Source organism: Diaphorina citri, unplaced genomic scaffold (assembly GCF_000475195.1).
Source record: "Diaphorina citri unplaced genomic scaffold, Diaci psyllid genome assembly version 1.1 scaffold389, whole genome shotgun sequence".
In the NCBI taxonomy this organism is placed as follows: Eukaryota; Metazoa; Arthropoda; class Insecta; order Hemiptera; family Psyllidae; genus Diaphorina; species Diaphorina citri.
In genome coordinates, this window is record NW_007377824.1 from 117,497 (window position 1) to 137,006 (window position 19,510).

A 19,510-nucleotide genomic window follows, 5' to 3' on the forward strand; every position below is an offset into this window, starting at 1 on the left:
TTAGAGACATAGATCCAGCATTTATCAAGGCGGATGGAGATGGAGTGAGTTTCTCAGGATTTACACTATGACGTAAAATGAATAAGAGGAGTAAATAGAGATTTTCAGCTTCGGATGCCTAAACTCCTCAGAACTGTGTCTGACATTCTGAACAAGATCCTATTGAGAAGATATCTCGCTTTCCCTAGACATGATTCACGACACCAAAACATGGACTAATTTCCCCCTTTTTAGCTTCGTCTATTGGGAATTATGATTTTTTTATTTCGTAGTATGTTTGTGAGATCTCATGCCAGCAGGGAGTATAGGGTTCCCCCCCCTGGAAATCGGAGAAAATAGGGATTCTTCACAGGTGATATCAGAGCTGGGAATAAATAACCGGTATCGTCCCGTAAGAGAAAAGAAACATAAAGAGGCACTTTGTACTTTTTGACTCGGGCGGGGTGGCTAAGCACTACCGAAGTGCCGAAAACCCCAATATTTTTTTTTTTTTTTTTTTTTTTATTGACGTGCCGCAAATGATTTCGGGTTTACAAGACTTTTCAATATCGGTATAAACACTCATTTATTTGATTCTCAAACCACAAATCATTCAGGACGAAGGGTAGGTATAAAGGGTAAAAAGTGAAAGTTGAGGATAATGATATACAAACCTAGAAGTGCTTCTTTGTCTTCCAATTCCGCCAAGGTTTCAGAAAGCTTGTATGAAAGAAAATGGTAAGTGTCAATTAGGTATGTGTAGGTAATCCGGGCCGATAAGATCTAGTATTATGACGATAGGTTCACGTGTTGTAACTAAAGCTGAGTCCACACATAGTCGACGGCCGTCGATCGATGTCGATCTATGTTGCGGACGGTTTCAGTAGACATCGATCGACCGTTGACTATGTGTGGAACTGTGGACACAGCTCAAGAGAAGTGGAAGCTCTGACTAGGTGAATCTATGTTGCGGACGGTTTCAGTAGACATCGATCGACCGTTGACTATGAGTGGAACTGTGGACACAGCTCAAGAGAAGTGGAAGCTCAGGTCTGACTTACTTTGAAGGCCAGCTTCTCATTGTCCAACTCGGATTGTCGGGCCGACCTCTCGAGCATCTCAATCCGGTCGTTCATTTCCGTTTGAGTAGAAACTTGGTTTATTAATTGGTGGGATTAAACTTTGGAGTCTTTGGATTAAAATTTAAGTTAAACTAAGTTTTCAGTCCGATTGTAGTTTCGACCCGACAATCAACCCTTTATAAAATCAAACATTCGCTCTCCCTCCCTCCCTCTCTCTCCTCTCTCCCTAATCCTTAGTGTTAAGAAGCACTGATATGAACAAAAGCTTTGTATACTTATTCCTACTATTTGTAGAAGGGAGTCTTCTCTTGTTATTTGTATTAATTCTATCCTCTAACAAAGTCTTGTTAGGTATTTGTACTTGTATAATCGTACACACATTCTTGTAAAAACACAACTACATGTTTCCACTCATATTCTGCCCTTAAGCCTTGTGTTTCAAGAGAATGTTATTTCAATGGACAATCCTTGTTTCAAAAAAAAAGAAAAAAAAAAAATCCAAGCTTCATATAATCTATAATCATCCATAAAACAATATTATAACTTCTTCTTCTTTTGGTGCCATATTCTACTGAACGTTGGCAATAATGATGGCTAATTCATTCTTGTCGTGGGCTGCTTGAAGAAGATCTGGCAAACTTTTATTGGACCGTTGACTGAGATTTTGGATCCAGGATTATAACAATCAAGAACAATTATAACAATCAAGTAAAATATTTATCCATGACCGTTGACTGAGATTTTGGATCCAGGATTATAACAATCAAGAACAATTATAACAATCAAGTAAAATATTTATCCATGTGTGGGAAGATCAGCTAAAATAGAAAGTAAAACTTTCAAGTCGACATTGGAAATTTGTACCGAAAACAATGGATCTTAAACGCTTATTTAGGAGCAGTTCTCACGTTAAAGAGCTGACTATGCTCGTATATTTTCAGCCCTAAATTTTAGAGGACAAGCAAAAACTTTTTTTAGTCTGTCTGGCGGGGGGACATTAAAGAGCTAGTAGACCAGCTTAGTCTGGCTGGGGGATTTTAAACAGAGAGGATACCAGCCTGAAATTTACCTTGCTAAATAAAAAGAAAAGGTCGAGTGCGAAGGGCATCCACTAGTAATTTTTTGTAGACAAAACCAAATGTCAGCCCAAAGCAATCACCCTCTAGGGCTGACTGACAGCCTCTGACGAAAAGCGCCGACCCCGTCTGAACACGGGAAAAGGCAAAGAAGAAGAATAAGATCAGATAATATTAAGTAGGTACCTATTATTAGGATAATTATACATACAGTCGAACCTGGATAAAGAGGACTCGGATAAAGAGTAAAACTGGATAAAGAGGAAAAAAATCGTGGTCCCTTCATTTTTGAAAACGCGATTTCATATTTATAATTTACAAAGGAAATAAAGGAATTTATTTGTTAAAAAAAGGAACTAGGTAAAGGAATTTATTGAGTGCCATTCAACCAACAAAATATATCACCTCCATAGTTACCTGGATGCGATGGCTCTCTTCTCTTCCTGCAGGCGACGGTAATCTGTTTCCACTTGCTTCCTAAACATCTCCTCTGCCCTCAGTCGTTGTCTCTGTACACTGAGCTGTGATTGTAGAGTCTCTATCTGACATTGACCTGGAGAAATGTGGACATGGAATGGAAATGGATTAACACAACTTCTTGCATTTGTTCATTTGTAATTTTGGAGTTAAAAAAAAAAGTTGTAGGTACATACCTACCTTGGAACCGCTCTCGCATTACTTGAGGGCACACTATTTTACAACACAGCACCTCCAGATTGAGAGTCAGTGCAATTGACCACTCAGCCACAGAGTGGGCATTAGTTCATTTCATAGGAGATTTACGTCGCATTTTAACAACTTAGTTGTGGTCGACGAAGGTCTTGCCATTTCATTCAGCTTGATGTTGGGGTCCGGACCCCAACACGCAAGTACTGGATGCCGTGATTGGCGTGTCTTCCCCGGAACTTACGGTCTCCGGAAAAGTTGCTCTCTGGCAACCAAAACGTGTGTACCGGGCCCTAGGAATCCAACTTCAGTAGGGCAGTCTGCACGTCCTCGTCCGTCAATGAATTTGTCCGTCGCTGTAGGTACACCTTTTATTTGACTAGGATGATACCGCAGATCACAGTAGGGACATGGTACAGAGTCCGCGTTCTGTTAGACAGAGCCTTTACTCCTACAACTTTCGAACCTCAATACGCCAATGCGTTCCTCCCACTACATGTCAAGTAAAGTCAATTTCCACAGAACTTACGGTCTCCGGAAAAGTTGCTCTCTGGCAACCAAAACGTGTGTACCGGGCCCTAGGAATCCAACATCAGTAGGGCAGTCTGCACGTCCTCGTCCGTCAATGAATTTGTCCGTCGCTGTAGGTACACCTTTTAATTGACTAGGATGATACCGCAGATCACAGTAGGGACATGGTACAGAGTCCCCGTTCTGTTAGACAGAGCCTTTACTCCTACAACTTTCGAACCTCAATACGCCAATGCGTTCCTCCCACTACATGTCAAGTAAAGTCAAGTTATACTCGTACTTACTGCGTCCACCAGGTTATCATTCTGTATATCATGATCCGCCAGTAGTTTCCTCAGACTTCGAACTTGTTCCACCAGGCGATCTGTTTCATCTTTGAGGTCCTCCTTTTGTTTCTGAACCTGGTCTCGGATCTTACCCACGTAGTTCTCCATTTCCTGGAAACAAACGGAGTTTGGATTACTGAGCGGTTACGTATCCGAACTTGTTCCACCAGGCGATCTGTTTCATCTTTGAGGTCCTCCTTCTGTTTCTGAACCTGGTCTCGGATCTTACCCACGTAGTTCTCCATTTCCTGCAAACAAACGGAGTTTGGATTACTGAGCGGTTACGTATCATTTGTCGGCTTGTTTTATCGTAGCTCTCGAAAGGTTGGTCCGGATTTGGTGAAATTTTCGATTTTGGGTCGCTTTAGAGTTTTGCCTCAACGAGGAGGTTACGTATCATTTGTCGGTTTGTTTTATCGTAGCTCTCGAATGGTTGGTCCGGATTTGGTGAAATTTTCGATTTTGGGTCCCATTAAGTCTTGGAGATCTCGAAGTTATTCCTACTTATGCCATTGCTTCCTTCTTCTGCTTTGTTTCATCGTAGCTCTCGAAAGGTTGGTCCAGATTTGGTGAAATTTTCGATTTTGGGTCCCATTAAGTCTTGGAGATCTCGAAGTTATTCCTACTTATGCCATTGCTTCTTCTGCTGCTGCTGTTCATGGTGATATTGCTATTGTTTCTACTGATGCTGATTTTCTCGCTACTGATACTTCTGTCGATGCTGCTACTTCTACTGTTGTTGCTTCTAATGATGATGCCTTTCTGCTGTTGCTGCTACAAGACAATATGTTATTCTTGCTTTAAGTGGCAGGGTTCTTCTGGAGGAGCTCTCTCACCCAACCCTAATTCCGCCTTACCTCGATTTCCTCGTGCTGCTGCTCATGCAATTTATCCAACATTCGTCTTGAGTTCTTCAGATTGATCTCGGAATCCACTAACCCTTGTTTTATCGTAGCTCTCGAAAGGTTGGTCCGGATTTGGTGAAATTTTCGATTTTGGGTCGCTTTAAGTCTTGGAGATCTCGAAGTTATTCCTACTTATGCCATTGCTTGCTTCTTCTGCTGCTGTTCATGCTAATACTGCTATTGTTTCTACTGATGCTGATTTTCTCGCTACTGATACTTCTGTCGATGCTGCTACTTCTACTGTTGTTGCTTCTAATGATGATGCCTTTCTGCTGTTGCTGCTACAAGACAATATGTTATTCTTGCTTTAGGCGGCAGGGTTCGTCTGGAGGAGCTCTCTCACCCAATCCTAATTCCGTCTTACCTCGATTTCCTCGTGCTGCTGCTCATGCAATTTATCCAACATTCGTCTTGAGTTCTTCAGATTGATCTCGGAACCATCTTGGCCATTGTGTGCTACAGACTTTTTCCGGCCCAACAAAGTCAACTCAAAAATTAGTAACCTTTCGAGAAAACTTAGATTCTCATCCGAGATTCTCATATTTTGGTGATGAAATTCATTTGTTTCAACTATTTATGAATTTATTTTTCATGTTCACGAAAAGTGCAGAGTGCGTGTAATGACGTCAGAATTGTTTCCTAAAGTAGCCACCTCGTTTTCTTCTCTCCCCAGCTCTTCACCCGAATGCCTCTCACCCCCATATACACACGGCTCTAATCCATTACAATGATACCGAGGTGAAGAACAGTTATGCTACACCCGTTACAGACTCTCAGGTCATGGGGAGATCTCTGATCAAGGCATTTGTTATGGCAGCCGCCCAGGCGAGGTATCTGTACGGGGTGAGTGTATTTGAATATAGCAAGATAGTATATTGTAACTTCTAAGGTCTTATCGTCCCGAAATCGAAGAGAGAAGGAAGACAGGATAGGAGAAAGCCAGCTGTTCCAAGGACGAACATCCGTTCAGGATAAAATCCGCCCCGGGCGGGAATCGAACTAGCAGCCTAGCGCTTACAAGGCAGACGCACTACCAACCAAGCTAACCAGGCTGGGATAAATACTTTGTTCGCTCATGAAGCGTGAAATATTCGTTATCGAATTCTCAATGCTTTTGCTTGTCTATTTCATATGTCTGTTTTATTTCATGTAATAGATCAGTTGCGCTTACTTGGGTGATGTTTCAAAGTCATAGAGCAGGAAAAATAAGGAAGAACTGAATTTTTCTTTTTCTTCTACGATTTCTAGATACCGAGATAAATCGATTAAAAAAATACCGGTAAATCGTGAAGTTTGACGTCACGGCATACGCTCCCGCTTCGTTTGTTTGTGCGCAAGCGTTTCTGCGCATTTTGACGTGAAATCTGACGTCACAACTATTTGAACTTTTTCATTAGAACAGCAATTAAAAATTGAATTTTCGACCTTTTTAAGTTACTTTTTCGGAGTTTTGACCTCAGATTTAGATTTTTCCCAACATTTTACATAGGAATCGACCATTTATTTCTAATTTTTACACATTTGCAACTGCTCCATTCATCTCTCTGTTTTATACAGGATGATGTGAAAGACTTGCCGTCTCCCTGTACAATACAACTCGTACATACTGATGCCCGCATGTTCCATTTCTGTGCGTTTCAACTCAACACTCTGGATATATCATCCACACACAAGGTAAAATGTGATGTGGAGTCAATTTTGGCAGAGACACTAACACCTAGGGTTAAAGTATAATGTTGACTTCATGCTGAATCAATTTAAAATTTTAAACCATCAACTGATCCAATACGGCCAGCCTACTTAGCTTAGTTGGTAGTGCGTCTGCCTTGTAAGCGCTAGGCCGCGGGTTCGATTCCCGCCCGGGGCGGATTTTATTCATCTCTCTGTTTTATACAGGATGAGGTGAAAGACTTGCCGTCTCCCTGTACAATACAACTCGTACATACTGATGCCCGCATGTTCCATTTCTGTGCGTTTCAACTCAACACTCTGGATATATCTTCCACTCACAAGGTAAAATGTGCAATATGATTGGCTGGAAATATTGAAATCAACCAATGAGATTACTCAACCTCGGCCATAACTTGTATACTTAAGAACAATATTCAGACTCTCAAGTAGTAATTGAGGTATCAATTCTCCATCATCGGATTGGCCAGAACTTACTTTAGTCTGACTTGAGAACAAATAGGTATCTTTGTTCATATGGGTGTATATTGTAACAGCCCCTGTTTGGCAGCCTTATTTTGACTGCTGCTACGAAATAAAGGTATCTCTGCATTTTATTTTATGAGTTTTTTACTTTCCTCATCCTATAGGAAGGAAAGTAATGTAATGGGGTCAAATGTTCGGTGGTTCGGTTAGGGTAAAAGAACACTCAAATAAGCATCATTCAAAAGGATAAGGAAAGTCGTGTGATGTTCACACCAGATTTTTTTCTCGTCTGTTTTCTTAAAAATCTTCAATTTACCAAAAAGATATTTAAAATTTACATGAGATCGGAATATTATGTGGTAATAATTAAAGTCTCCTCCCTCCTCCTTGCAGGTCCGTAATATATTCTGGCAACATCCTCTCATCGAAATAGCATCTCGGTGGGGTTATGAATTTGGTAAACCTCATCTGTCTGGATATAACCCGCATGTGTTTGACCTGTTCTGTGCTTTCTATAGAAATGCAGGTAAGTGAACTACCTAATAATTTAATGTAGGTACTTCCTTAGTAAATGCCCTTCATTAGTGCGGATCGAACTTGGGACCTTATGCATGGCAATTTAGATTCAATTTTCATTTCAAAAAATCTAAAAAAAAAAAAAAAAAAAAAAAAAAAAAAAAAACGAGGAGGTACAGGTATTTCTTCTTCTACTAGTAGATACTTGAATATTTTTGAACAAACACTTAAACGATGCGCCTGTAAACTTGATAAGTAATAATCCTATGTTATTGACGACTTTCACTCCATTCCTGATATAAGTTTCATATTTATTTATTTCCAGGACTCCAAAGCAAACCGGAAGCAATACAAGCAACAGCTTAGTCATTATTGCTGATTAGTATAGGCAGACTCATTCTCTATTGAAGTGGATTTCAGGGGCCTGCCTTGAGGATGCAGTCCCAATGCAGGTGGTTTGGAAAATATCGGACCAGATCATGAGATGAGGTTATTCATAGTTAAGGAGTATTTTCCTTTCTGGAAACTTTCGGAAACGGAACGGATTCCGATGGCGCTTTCAAGTGCGTACAGTGATATGGTGTCTTACTATTAATACAATTTAGAGCCCTCAGCGGCAGACCTTTATTTTTTGGAGAGCAACTGTGGTCAAATAAAAAATAAAATATTGTCTAAATATTTCTTAACAAAAGTGTAAAGAAAAAGTCTTGACTCTTACTTTCATTTTCTCTCTCCATCTCTCCTTCCCTCTCTCATGTCTCTCCCTTTCTGGTCAGAATAATAATTTCTCTCTCTTTCTCTCCCCTCCTCTGCAATACAATTTCTTTATCTCCCCTCTCTTTTTTTCTTTCCCTCCCTTTATCAGAACATAGCGGTCTGTAAAATTTCCCTCCTCCCTAGGGACTTATCTATTGTAGAAAGAAAGAGGTCTAAAGCTAACATATCACACCCGTGTCCAGAAGAAAGACTTTTTCACTTTTTATTGTTAAGAGTCCAGATGAGAGTCTTCCCTTTATTATGGGATTCCCTTTTGGAGCAAAGCCTTCCTCTTATAAGACTCCCTCTTGTCTTATCCTCCGCCTATCTATGGTTGTGGCATGATAGGGAAAACGGGAAGTGTGATAAAAGGAAAATTATTGGCACGAGTGAGAAGAGGCGACAAGAAGTTACAATTTTATCATGATAGTAATAGTGATAATATTTCCATGGTGATTATGATAATAATGATGATAATATTAGTATTGTGATGTTAATAATAATGGTAAGGCTGGGAACATACGAGCCGAAAATTTTGAATCGACCTTTTCAGTTCGAAATACTTTATACCGTCCTACTCTTACACCCGTATTTATGAACAAAAATTCTCGGTCTCAGATCAGTCTTAAATTTTTTTTTGGCCAATCAGATGTTTGGAATTGATGCTTGAGCACTTGCTGAGAGCCAGCATTTTGTTCATAAATATGGGTGTCATGCTTGAATCTTAGAAATAAACCCTAGCCCTGCCTATCTCATTTGATTCCCCAGTCAGTATGCAGAAAAAATTGTAATTTAAATAAAGAAATGTATGGGAGTCGACCTCCGTTGATGTAGGTAGGGTACACACACCTATTTAGCATACTTTTTTCTTTTCTAAAAATATCGATAATCTTTCGATTTTCTTAAATTTTTCAAAATCCAAAAAGTCCAAAGAAAAATTCAGTCAATTTTTTTTAGGGCCGCAATGTAATAAAAAGTCGTGTGATGTACACACCAGATTTTTTTACATTAATATTTCCTAAAAGTTTCGCTTTTTACTTTCTATTTTCACTCCGTGTGTCAATAGCTCAATATTTAGATGGAAATAATAATTGTGATAATATAATAATAGGGGGGAAAGCATTTCTTAGTTCTGAGGTTATAAAACTGGAAATCTTAACAGCAGGGCGGCTTGATGAGAAAAGTGAGGGCCAACCTCACAGGTTTTGCCCTTGTAAAATCGGATTATTGGACTAAGGGAGTGAGTTTTAAGTTTTAACTCGACGACTTTGGATTCAGTTTTTCTGTTTGTTTTTTCCACTATAACTCTTCAATATTTAACCGCTGACAACCTTTTGTCTGATTTTAATTAAATTAGATACGTTTAGGCATATCTTCAAAACAAACTTTAATTAGGTACTCATTAAATTTGGCCAATTGAGCCTTTTGAGGGGCTCCGTAGATGCTATTTTTCCAAGTGGGCTGTACAGTTAACCAGTAGTTTCAATAACAGAGAGGATATTATGCCCCCTTTTGCTAGTAAAATGAATAGTTGCCCCTTTTTTTCTAAAATAAAACTATCACCAGCCACCAAGCCGAAGTAAGCTAGGAGCTTGCGTCGATTAGTACATAAAAATTTGTCTCAAAAAATCAAACATTTTGTACGCTTGCGTCACATTCTTCCATATATATTTTTTTTATCAACGATTACAAATTTTTCCGACGCTTTTCCATCCTCTTCTAAGCTTTCTGTTTCCCCTCCCTCCCCCTCACGAGCTTTCTATTTCCCCTACCGTGCATTTCCTATAGTCTGTTTGGATTAGGTTGAGAATTTTCAAGACCGGGAGAAGTTGTAAAAACTGACCATCCAGACCATCGAAAATTTGACCCGATTACATTACTTTCCTTCCTATAGGATAAGGAAAGTAAAAACATAAAGCAGCTTTTTCATACGTAGGTACTTTTTTTGTCATGAGATGGAGGGAGCTGTAACTGCCAAGATCTTATCGTACCGAAAGCGAAGAGAGGAGGAAGACAGGATAGGAGAAAGCCGTTTTGTGACCGGTTCGTAATGCCTGCCACTCATGCTCAGACCGCTCGAGTGTGACGAGAAAAGCTTCAGGCCTAGATCTGTCAGGCCATCTGAAAGACCTAGGTTTCAAGATTATGCACGCCACTCATGCTCAGACCTGCTCAAACCTTCTGATAGAGCCAGGTCTGACCATGAGTGGCATGCATAATGGACACGTATATTACCAAGGACTGTCTGAGCATACACTTTCTGCCAGCGCGGCCTTTCACGGCATACACTTCTACCCAATTAAAAGCATTTGATTAGTTCTCACCCTTAGAGCTTTCCTCGAAAATTCTCACCCTAACCTATACAAACTCCACATTTCTCCTCTCACGCCTCCTCTGGCTTTCCACCCCATGGAAATTATTTCCCTGTGTATGAGTGTATCGGGTTTTCCTTCCCTCGTTGTATTTGTGAAACGTTTTTCGCGTGGAAGCCATTTTTGTTTATCTTTTTACCTTTTTTTTCTCTCTCTTTCTCTTCTTCTGTTGTAATATCTAACTTTCCTTTTCTTATACCATAATCTATTTATACCACCCTGTTTAATCCTTATTCCTGTATTATTTAAAAAATAAATACCTTCCGGGCGCCAATTAAAGCCCAAAGCGAGGCCAAACTAGGTCTGAATTCAGGTAAGAAATTTTTCAAAACCGTTGGGAATTGAACCCGACCCATATAAATATCCACCTCATGATGAAAACCATAGATACCTACTATACCTGAACTCTGGCGAATGACGTCTTCAAAGACAAGACGGTAATGCAGGCCGAATCGAACAGTAATTCGGTCGGTAGGTATTCTACATAAAGAATAGGTATAGGTATCGCTATCCATATCCATTCTACTACGAGTAAACCCACTAGGTATGTAGGTTACGGTGAGCCTAAGGTACACCTTAGGTAATTATGCAGAAGCCACGTCAGTGGAAAAGAAAGCTCCTTTTTGTATTTAACCTAACCCTAGCTATATATAATAATAACACTAATCACTGCTCTAATTGTTGTGAAAACTCCTTTTTGCGTTTAACCTAACCCTATAATAACACTGGTCACTGCTCGTTTGTGCCAGTTCCTTTGGTAGCAATCTTCCACTGACGTGACTTCTGCACAAGTACCCCTATTTTCAACCATCTTATATTTCCTCTTTTCTAACAGGAGCAAAACCATACGAGAAAAAGGATAGCCACAGCAGCGCTGACAGCTCTAGTCACGATTCGAAATACAACAACGCGTCTATAAATGGCAATGATAGCATTGGTACATATCTTTAAAACAAACTTTAATTAGGTACTCATTAAATTTGGCCAATTGAGCCTTTTGAGGGGCTCCGTAGATGCTATTTTTCGAAGTGAGCTGTACAGTTAACCAGTAGTTTCAATAACAGAGAGGATATTATAGTTGCCCCTTTTTTTCTAAAATAAAACTATCACCAGCCACCAAGCCGAAGTAAGCTAGGAGCTTGCGTCGATTAGTACATAAAAATTTGTCTCAAAAAATCAAACATTTTGTACGCTTGCGTCACATTCTTCCATATATATTTTTTTTATCAACGATTACAAATTTTTCCGACGCTTTTCCATCCTCTTCTAAGCTTTCTGTTTCCCCTCCCTCCCCCTCACGAGCTTTCTATTTCCCCTACCGTGCATTTCCTATAGTCTGTTCGGATTAGGTTGAGAATTTTCAAGATTGGGAGAAGAAAGCTGAGTCAAACGTACTACATTTTTTTTTCTTTCTTTTGAAGAGGTTTGATAAAGGAAACTGTAACTGCTAAGATCTTATCGTACCGAAAGCGAAGAGAGAAGGAAGATAGGATAGGAGAAAGCCGTTTTGTGACCGGTTCGTAATGCCTGCCACTCATGCTCAGACTGTTCGTGTGTGACGAGAAAAGCTTCAGGCCTAGATCTGTCAGGCCGTCTGAAAGACCTAGGTTTCAAGATTATGCATGCCACTCATGCTCAGACCTGCTCAAACCATCTGATAGAGCCAGGTCTGACCATGAGTGGCATGCATAATGGACACGTATATTACCAAGGACTGTCTGAGCATACACTTTCTGCCGGTGCGCGGCGCGGCCTTTCACGGCATAAAATTTTACCCTAATACAAGCATGTACTTAGTTCTCAAGCTTTCAGCTTTCCTCTAATATTCTCACCCTAAACAAGACAAACTCTGCATTTCTCCTCTGACGCCTCCTCTGGCTTTCCACCCCATGGAAATTATTTCCCTGTGTATGAGTGTATCGGGTTTTCCTTTCCTCGTTGTATTTTGTGAAACGTTTTTCGCGTGGAAGCCATTTTTGTTTATCTTTTTACCTTTTTTTTCTCTCTCTCTTTCTCTTCTTCTGATATTTTTTCTATTTATTTTTAATATTTAAAAGAGCAGAAAAAAATTGGAATAAATATTTACATTTTTCGTTTCCTATATAGATTGTATTTTTCCGCTGATTGTTTTCGATAGAAAGCGTTGCTTTTCGCTCGGTATGCGACATCGGTTCGTGTGTGTGTAGTGATTTTCCATTTAAAAGAGCAGAAAAAAATTGGAATAAATATTTACATTTTTCGTTTCCTATATAAATTGTATTTTTCCGCTGATTGTTTTCGATAGAAAGCGTTGCTTTTCGCTCGGTATGCGACATCGGTTCGTGTGTGTGTAGTGATTTTCACCGTGGTGTAAAATTTTTCGCTTTTCGGAGGATTTTTTAGTGAAACGGAAAATGATTGTGAAATATTGTAATGTGAAATACAAATTGAACAAAGAAACAACTATGGAAGTGCAGATTTCTTGTTTCAAATGATATTAGCTTCAATTCATTTCTTATAACATGCATGACACACGCTCTGAATTTACTCACAAGTAAATGACTAAAACTAAATTTGTAAAATTTATGGTATTTGTGGTATAACTTTGAGTGATTTCATACAATTTGTCAACTTTTACGTTTTCCCTCCCGCTAATTTTCGCGTTTCTAGCTCGGTCAAGTAAAATTGTATAACTTTGAGTGATTTCATACAATTTGTCAACTTTTACGTTTTCCCTCCCGCTAATTTTCGCGTTTCTAGCTCGGTCAAGTAAAACACAATACACAAATGATTTTTTAGTAAGATTACTTCTGTCTCTGTGTGGTTTGTGTTGTTTGTCTATAATAATCTAATACTCAGAATAAAATCCATAATAGTATTATCTTAATATCATCTAATTCAAGTCCCATATCAGGGAGTTTTAGTGAGGTATTTATTGGTTTAATTCGCATTTTGAAGGTTTTTATTGAAATCATCAGTGGTGCGGTTCAAGTTCTTCACTGTATAACATGCATGACACACGCTCTGAATAGTAAAACGACTAAAACTAAATTTGTAAAATTTATGATAGGTATTTGTGGTATAACTTTGAGTGATTTTATACAATTTGTCAACTTTTACGTTTTTCCTTCCGCTAAAATTCGCGTTTGTAACTCGGTCATGTAAAACACAATACACGAATGATTTTTAGTAAGACTACTACTGTCTCTGTGTGGTTTGTTGTTTGTCTATAATAATCTAATACTCAGAATAAAATCCATAATAGTATTATCTTAATATCATCTACTGTCTCTGTGTGGTTTGTTGTTTGTCTATAATAATCTAATACTCAGAATAAAATCCATAATAGTATTATCTTAATATCATCCAATTCAAGTCCCATATCAGGGAGTTTTAGTGAGGTATTTATTGGTTTAATTCGCGTTTTGAAGGTTTTTATTGAAATTATCAGTGGTGCGGTTCAAGTTCTTCACTAGAAGCTTCTAATAAGATAATTTAAACCAGTGTCGTAGTTGACTCTCATATCAGAGGAGTAGGGGGAATCATGCATTCATTGGAAACCTCATGAAACCCACCGTCCTCTATTTAACCCATTGTGTCACAATGCTCTGGGTGCTCCTCCTCCTCCCCCTGGGGCATAGCTTCATGCTGGACGGATCGCAAGATTCATACGCTCAGCTGCACAAATGGAATAAACCAGTGTCGTAGTTGACTCTCATATCAGAGGAGCAGGGGGAATCATGCATTCATTGGAAACCTCATGAAACCCAGCGTCCTCTATTTAACCCCTTGTGTCCTCACGATGCTCTGGGTGCTCCTCCTCCTCCCCCTGGGGCATAGCTTCATGCTGGACGGATCGCAAGATTCATACGCTCAGCTGCACAAATGGAACGCGGCACTCAACGGGTCACTCGAGTTGGAATTCAAAACCGAGCAGCCCAATGGGTTAATTCTCTACACAGATGATGGCGGGACTTATGATTTCTTTGAGATTAAACTGGTCGAGGGTGCTCTCCGGTTGAGGTATAACTTAGGGAGTGGGGCCCAAATATTGACGGTCGGGCATGACCTGAATGACGGACACTGGCATAGTGTCCGGGTGAAGCGAAGGGTGGAGAAGACCTCCCTCACGGTGGATAATATAACACAGACACGCACCTCAAGGGGGAAAGAGTTCCGGTTTGGTCACGTGACTTCCAACTCGTGGGTATACATAGGCGGTATGCCACCGTGGTATAACGCCAAGTTAACACTACTTGCGCTCCCTAGTGTCATATTTGCGGGGGAAAGAGTTCCGGTTTGGTCACGTCACTTCCAACTCGTGGGTATACATAGGCGGTATGCCACCGTGGTATAACGCCAAGTTAACACTACTTGCGCTCCCTAGTGTCATATTTGCATTGGATTTTAGGATTATTGGGATATTGGGAAAATCCTACAATGCTGCAGTGAGCACCAAAGTTGTGACATAATAACTATACATAGGGGGTATGCCACCGTGGTATAACGCCAAGTTAACACTACTTGCGCTCCCTAGTGTCATATTTGAGCCGCGGTTTGTCGGTTTCATACGGAATGTGATTTATGCTGATCCTCATGCTAGTGGACCACGCAGACAGCTGGCTCATTCACCCCCCACACCCTCACTAAAGGTAAGAGAAACCCCTACATGTTTTAATATTAAGGGCCGGACCCACAGTTTGAGTAGGAACTTGGTTTATTAATTGGTGGGTTTAAACTTTGGAGTCTTTGGATTAAAATTCAAGTTAAACTAAGTTTTCAGTCCAATTGTAGTTTCGACCCGACAATCAACCCTTTATAAAATCAAACATTCGCTCTCCCTCCCTCTCTCCCTCTCTCTCTCCCTTCTCTCCTTAATCCTTAGTGTTAAGAAGCACTGATATGAACAAAAACTTTGTATACTTATCCGTAACTCTATCCTCTGGTTATTTATACTAACATACTAACATTACTAATTCTATCCTCTTGTTAGTCTTGTTATTTGTACTTGTATAATCGTACACACATTCTTGTAAAAACACAACTATTTCCACTCATATTCTGCCCTTAAGCCTTGTGTTTCAAGAGAATGTTATTTCAATGGACAATCCTTGTTTCAGAGCAAAAAAAAAAGCAGAAGAGAGAGGGAGGGAGGAAGAAAGAGAAGGAGAAAGAGAATAAGAGTAATAGGGAGAGGAAAAGAGAGGGAGGTCATTCGCGAGGAAACAATTTTGCGTGAGGTGCGTGCATTTTTGCTCCCTGTTTATAAATTGTTTTCTAGTGGAAATCCTTCGTTTTGCATTCTGAACAGTCTTTGAGAAGGTTCTCTTACCAGACGAGATCACGACACAAACATGGATAATTCTTACCTTCGTCTCAGAGTAGATTTATTCGAGTTGTTGTGAGATCTCATGCACAGGATCTGAGGTTCACCTGAAATCGGAGAAAAATAGGGACTTTTTAAGGAAATAGGAGAGGTGGGGGAATAAATAACCGTAGGTCCCGTCAAGGAGAAATGAAGCCAACATAAGAGGCAACTTTGCTCACTTTTTGACTCGGCGCGGCGTGGCTAAGCACTACCGAAGTGCCGAAACCCTCAATAAATCTTTTTATTGACGTGCCGCAAATGATTTCGGGTTTACAAGACTTTTCAATATCGGTATTTGCAGTCAACACTCATTTATTTGATTCTCAAACCACAAATCATTCAGGACGAAGGGTAGGTATAAAGGGTAAAAAGTGAAAGTTGAGGATAATGATATACAAACCTAGAAGTGCTTCTTTGTCTTCCAATTCCGCCAAGGTTTCAGAAAGCTTGTATGAAAGAAAATGGTAAGTGTCAATTAAGTATGTGTAGGTAATCCGGGCCGATAAGATCTAGTATTATGACGATAGGTTCACGTGTTGTAACCAAAGCTGAGTCCACACATAGTCGACGGCCGTCGATCGATGTCGATTGACTAAGTGAATCTATGTTGCGGACGGTTTCAGTAGACATCGATCGACCGTTGACTATGTGTGGAACTGTGGACACAGCTCAAGAGAAGTGGAAGCTCAGGTCTTTAACCTTTAATACAGTACAACTTAACCGTACAACCTGTACAATCCACAGTCCACTCCCTTAGCCCCCTCCTGTACTTTCTGACTTACTTTGAAGGCCAGCTTCTCATTGTCCAAGAGCTCAGGTCTTTAACCTTTAATACAGTACAACCTTTAACGTACAACCTGTACAATCCACAGTCCACTCCCTTAGCCCCCTCCTGTACTTTCTGACTTACTTTGAAGGCCAGCTTCTCATTGTCCAACTCGGATTGTCGGGCCGACCTCTCGAGCATCTCAATCCGGTCGTTCATTTCCGTCACTTCTCGTTTCAACAATTCGCGTTCCGAAGACACCTTGATGATTTCAGCGAGCATTTCGTCTGCCTGGGACGGTTCATTGTCACCTCCGTCCAGTGTGGACATGGCGTAGAAACCGAACTTTGTGGACTTGAGAATTTCCAGCTCGTTGCTGAACCGTTTCCGCTCTTCGAGAACGATTCTTACCTGAAATGCAACATTGAGATTTTCAATACCTAGGTACAGAAGAACTGTTTGGCCAAATAAACCAAGGAACCGAGGCCTTCCACAGAACTTACGGTCTCCGGAAAAGTTGCTCTCTGGCAACCAAAACGTGTGTACCGGGCCCTAGGAATTCAACTTCAGTAGGCCAGTCTGCACGTCCTCGTCCGTCAATGAATTTGTCCGTCGCTGTAAGTACACCTTTTATTTGACTAGGATGATACCGCAGATCATAGTAGGGACATGGTACAGAGTCCGCGTTCTGTTAGACAGAGCCTTTACTCCTACAACTTTCGAACCTCAATACGCAAATGCGTTCCTCCAACTAAATGTCAAGTAAAGTCAAGTTATACTCGTACTTACTGCGTCCACCAGGTTATCATTCTGTATATCATGATCCGCCAGTAGTTTCCTCAGACTCCGAACTTGTTCCACCAGGCGATCTGTTTCATCTTTGAGGTCCTCCTTCTGTTTCTGAACCTGATCTCGGATCTTACCCACGTAGTTCTCCATTTCCTGGAAACAAACGGAGTTTGGATTACTGAGCGAAGCTAACACTGCAACGTTGGGAAATATTGAAGGAACAAAAAGCTTTTGAGTTTTGCCTCAACGAGGAGGTTACGTATCATTTGTCGGTTTGTTTCATCGTAGCTCTCGAAAGGTTGGTCCAGATTTGGTGAAATTTTCGATTTTGGGTCCCATTAAGTCTTGGAGATCTCGAAGTTATTCCTACTTATGCCATTGCTTCTTCTGCTGCTGCTGTTCATGGTGATATTGCTATTGTTTCTACTGATGCTGATTTTCTCGCTACTGATACTTCTGTCGATGCTGCTACTTCTACTGTTGTTGCTTCTAATGATGATGCCTTTCTGCTGTTGCTGCTACAAGACAATATGTTATTCTTGCTTTAAGTGGCAGGGTTCGTCTGGAGGAGCTCTCTCACCCAACCCTAATTCCGTCTTACCTCGATTTCCTCGTGCTGCTGCTCATGCAATTTATCCAACATTCGTCTTGAGTTCTTCAGATTGATCTCGGAATCCACTAACCATCGCCATACGTACAGGAGCTTGTGTTCCACTTTCAGATTGTTGTAGTCGATGCCTTCCTTCTTGAACCTCTGTGCCATGTCGTTCCACTCATCCTCCGACTGAAAACAGTCATGGAAATTTCCATAGTTACTTTGATACCTACGTCCTACTTTGCTAACGTCGCCACTAGTGTCAGTTCTCATTGAAATGAGCGGTTTAGTGTTTAGTTTCTGGTACGTAGATTTTTCATAGGACGGTGCCTGGCTAACTAGCTATAGCTCCGTGTCTGTGTTCTATTTTATTCAAAACTTTATCTTACCTCAATGATAGCAGGCGTATGCATTTTGAGGGTGCAGCAATCCTAAAATAGTTATATTCAAGCAGATAATAAAGAAACAAATAAATTAGCACATAATGTCATAGGTACACAAACCTAGACCTAATGAAGTAAAGTAATGGACTTTGGAAGAAAGCCAACAAGTTATGTTTTTGCGGATAAAGAGCACTATCTAGATATAAACCTACACCTACGGACGTAAAAGTTACAACGATAAATGGTTTTGATATCTCTAGCTGACTAATATTTATCACTGGAAATTAGGAAATTCTATATTTTTACTAGGAAATTTATATGAAAACGACGCGAAAAAGTTTGACGTAACAAAAACAAGGACTGAAAGACTACACAAAAATGATAAAAAACAAATACAGTGGTTGATGGAAGGAAATTTTTTCGGAAAAAAGTAACGCAGGACAAATTAATGTGAAGTGTTGCTTCCACAGTTTACATTTTGCCTCTCGCAAAGGTTTTGTGTCGCTATTGATTTTCCAGCTTCCTCTTGATGAGACGAAATTTTTTCGGAAAAAAGTAACGCAGGACAAATGTGAAGTGTTGCTTCCACAGTTTACATTTTGCCTCTCGCAAAGGTTTTGTGTCGCTATTGATTTTCCAGCTTCCTCTTGATGAGAAGAGAAGAGACGAACTTTGGGAACAGTTTGCTCAGATGCTGTGTTGTAGAAGTAGGAGGAGGAAGAAGAGGAGGAGAGGGAGATGACGCACAAGGGAAGGGAGGTATGGAGATTTGGAGAAAGAAGAGGAGTATAAAGAAAAGGAGGAAAATGAGAAGAGAGATGAAGAGGAGGAGGTATGGAAGAGAAGGGAGGTAAAGGATAGGAGGAGGTTGACAAAGGATATGTGACAGTGAGGAGACGAGGAGGAGGAGGAGGAGGAGAAGAAGAAGAGGAGGTGCAGATCATGTGGATGTGAAGGAGGTGGTATACAGTGGGATTTGTGGGGTAGACTGTCGTGTGGGTTGTATAGTTTGCTGCGGAGTCGAATTTTGATGCGGTAGATGAAAGATAACATTCACTTTATGTACCTACCTATATTTTAATGGTAGGTATACCTACCTATTTAGTCATCATCTCCCATATTCTAGCGAAATGTTACAATGTAATAGGGAATCGTGGCGGCAATAATAGAGGTAGGTAAATAGGCAATACATACCTACCTACCTACCTACAACCTGTTTAGAGGTAGATTCTAACTATAGGTTCCCAGCAGGGCCGTACCTATTCAG

General features: G+C 40.3%; 1 protein-coding gene across 1 annotated transcript in view; it reads right to left on the reverse strand.

Moving 5' to 3' along the window:
* The window catches only part of LOC103508337 (intracellular protein transport protein USO1-like), a 22,566-nt gene extending 3,890 nt beyond the window's left edge, over window positions 1–18,676 (reverse strand). Inside the window, exons 1-13 of the mRNA XM_017443713.2 lie at window positions 18,250–18,676; window positions 17,867–18,049; window positions 17,266–17,418; window positions 16,621–16,887; window positions 16,111–16,156; window positions 15,712–15,775; window positions 4,930–5,068; window positions 4,698–4,846; window positions 4,518–4,617; window positions 3,819–3,908; window positions 3,619–3,771; window positions 3,091–3,232; window positions 2,555–2,690 (exon numbers count right to left, since the gene is read on the reverse strand). Of these exons, the coding sequence (XP_017299202.1) occupies window positions 2,555–2,690; window positions 3,091–3,232; window positions 3,619–3,771; window positions 3,819–3,908; window positions 4,518–4,617; window positions 4,698–4,846; window positions 4,930–5,068; window positions 15,712–15,775; window positions 16,111–16,156; window positions 16,621–16,887; window positions 17,266–17,418; window positions 17,867–18,049; window positions 18,250–18,273 (1,646 nt within the window). The 5' untranslated portion in view covers window positions 18,274–18,676. The remainder of the gene's footprint in view (window positions 1–2,554; window positions 2,691–3,090; window positions 3,233–3,618; window positions 3,772–3,818; window positions 3,909–4,517; window positions 4,618–4,697; window positions 4,847–4,929; window positions 5,069–15,711; window positions 15,776–16,110; window positions 16,157–16,620; window positions 16,888–17,265; window positions 17,419–17,866; window positions 18,050–18,249) is intronic.
* Window positions 18,677–19,510: the final 834 nt, after the last annotated feature.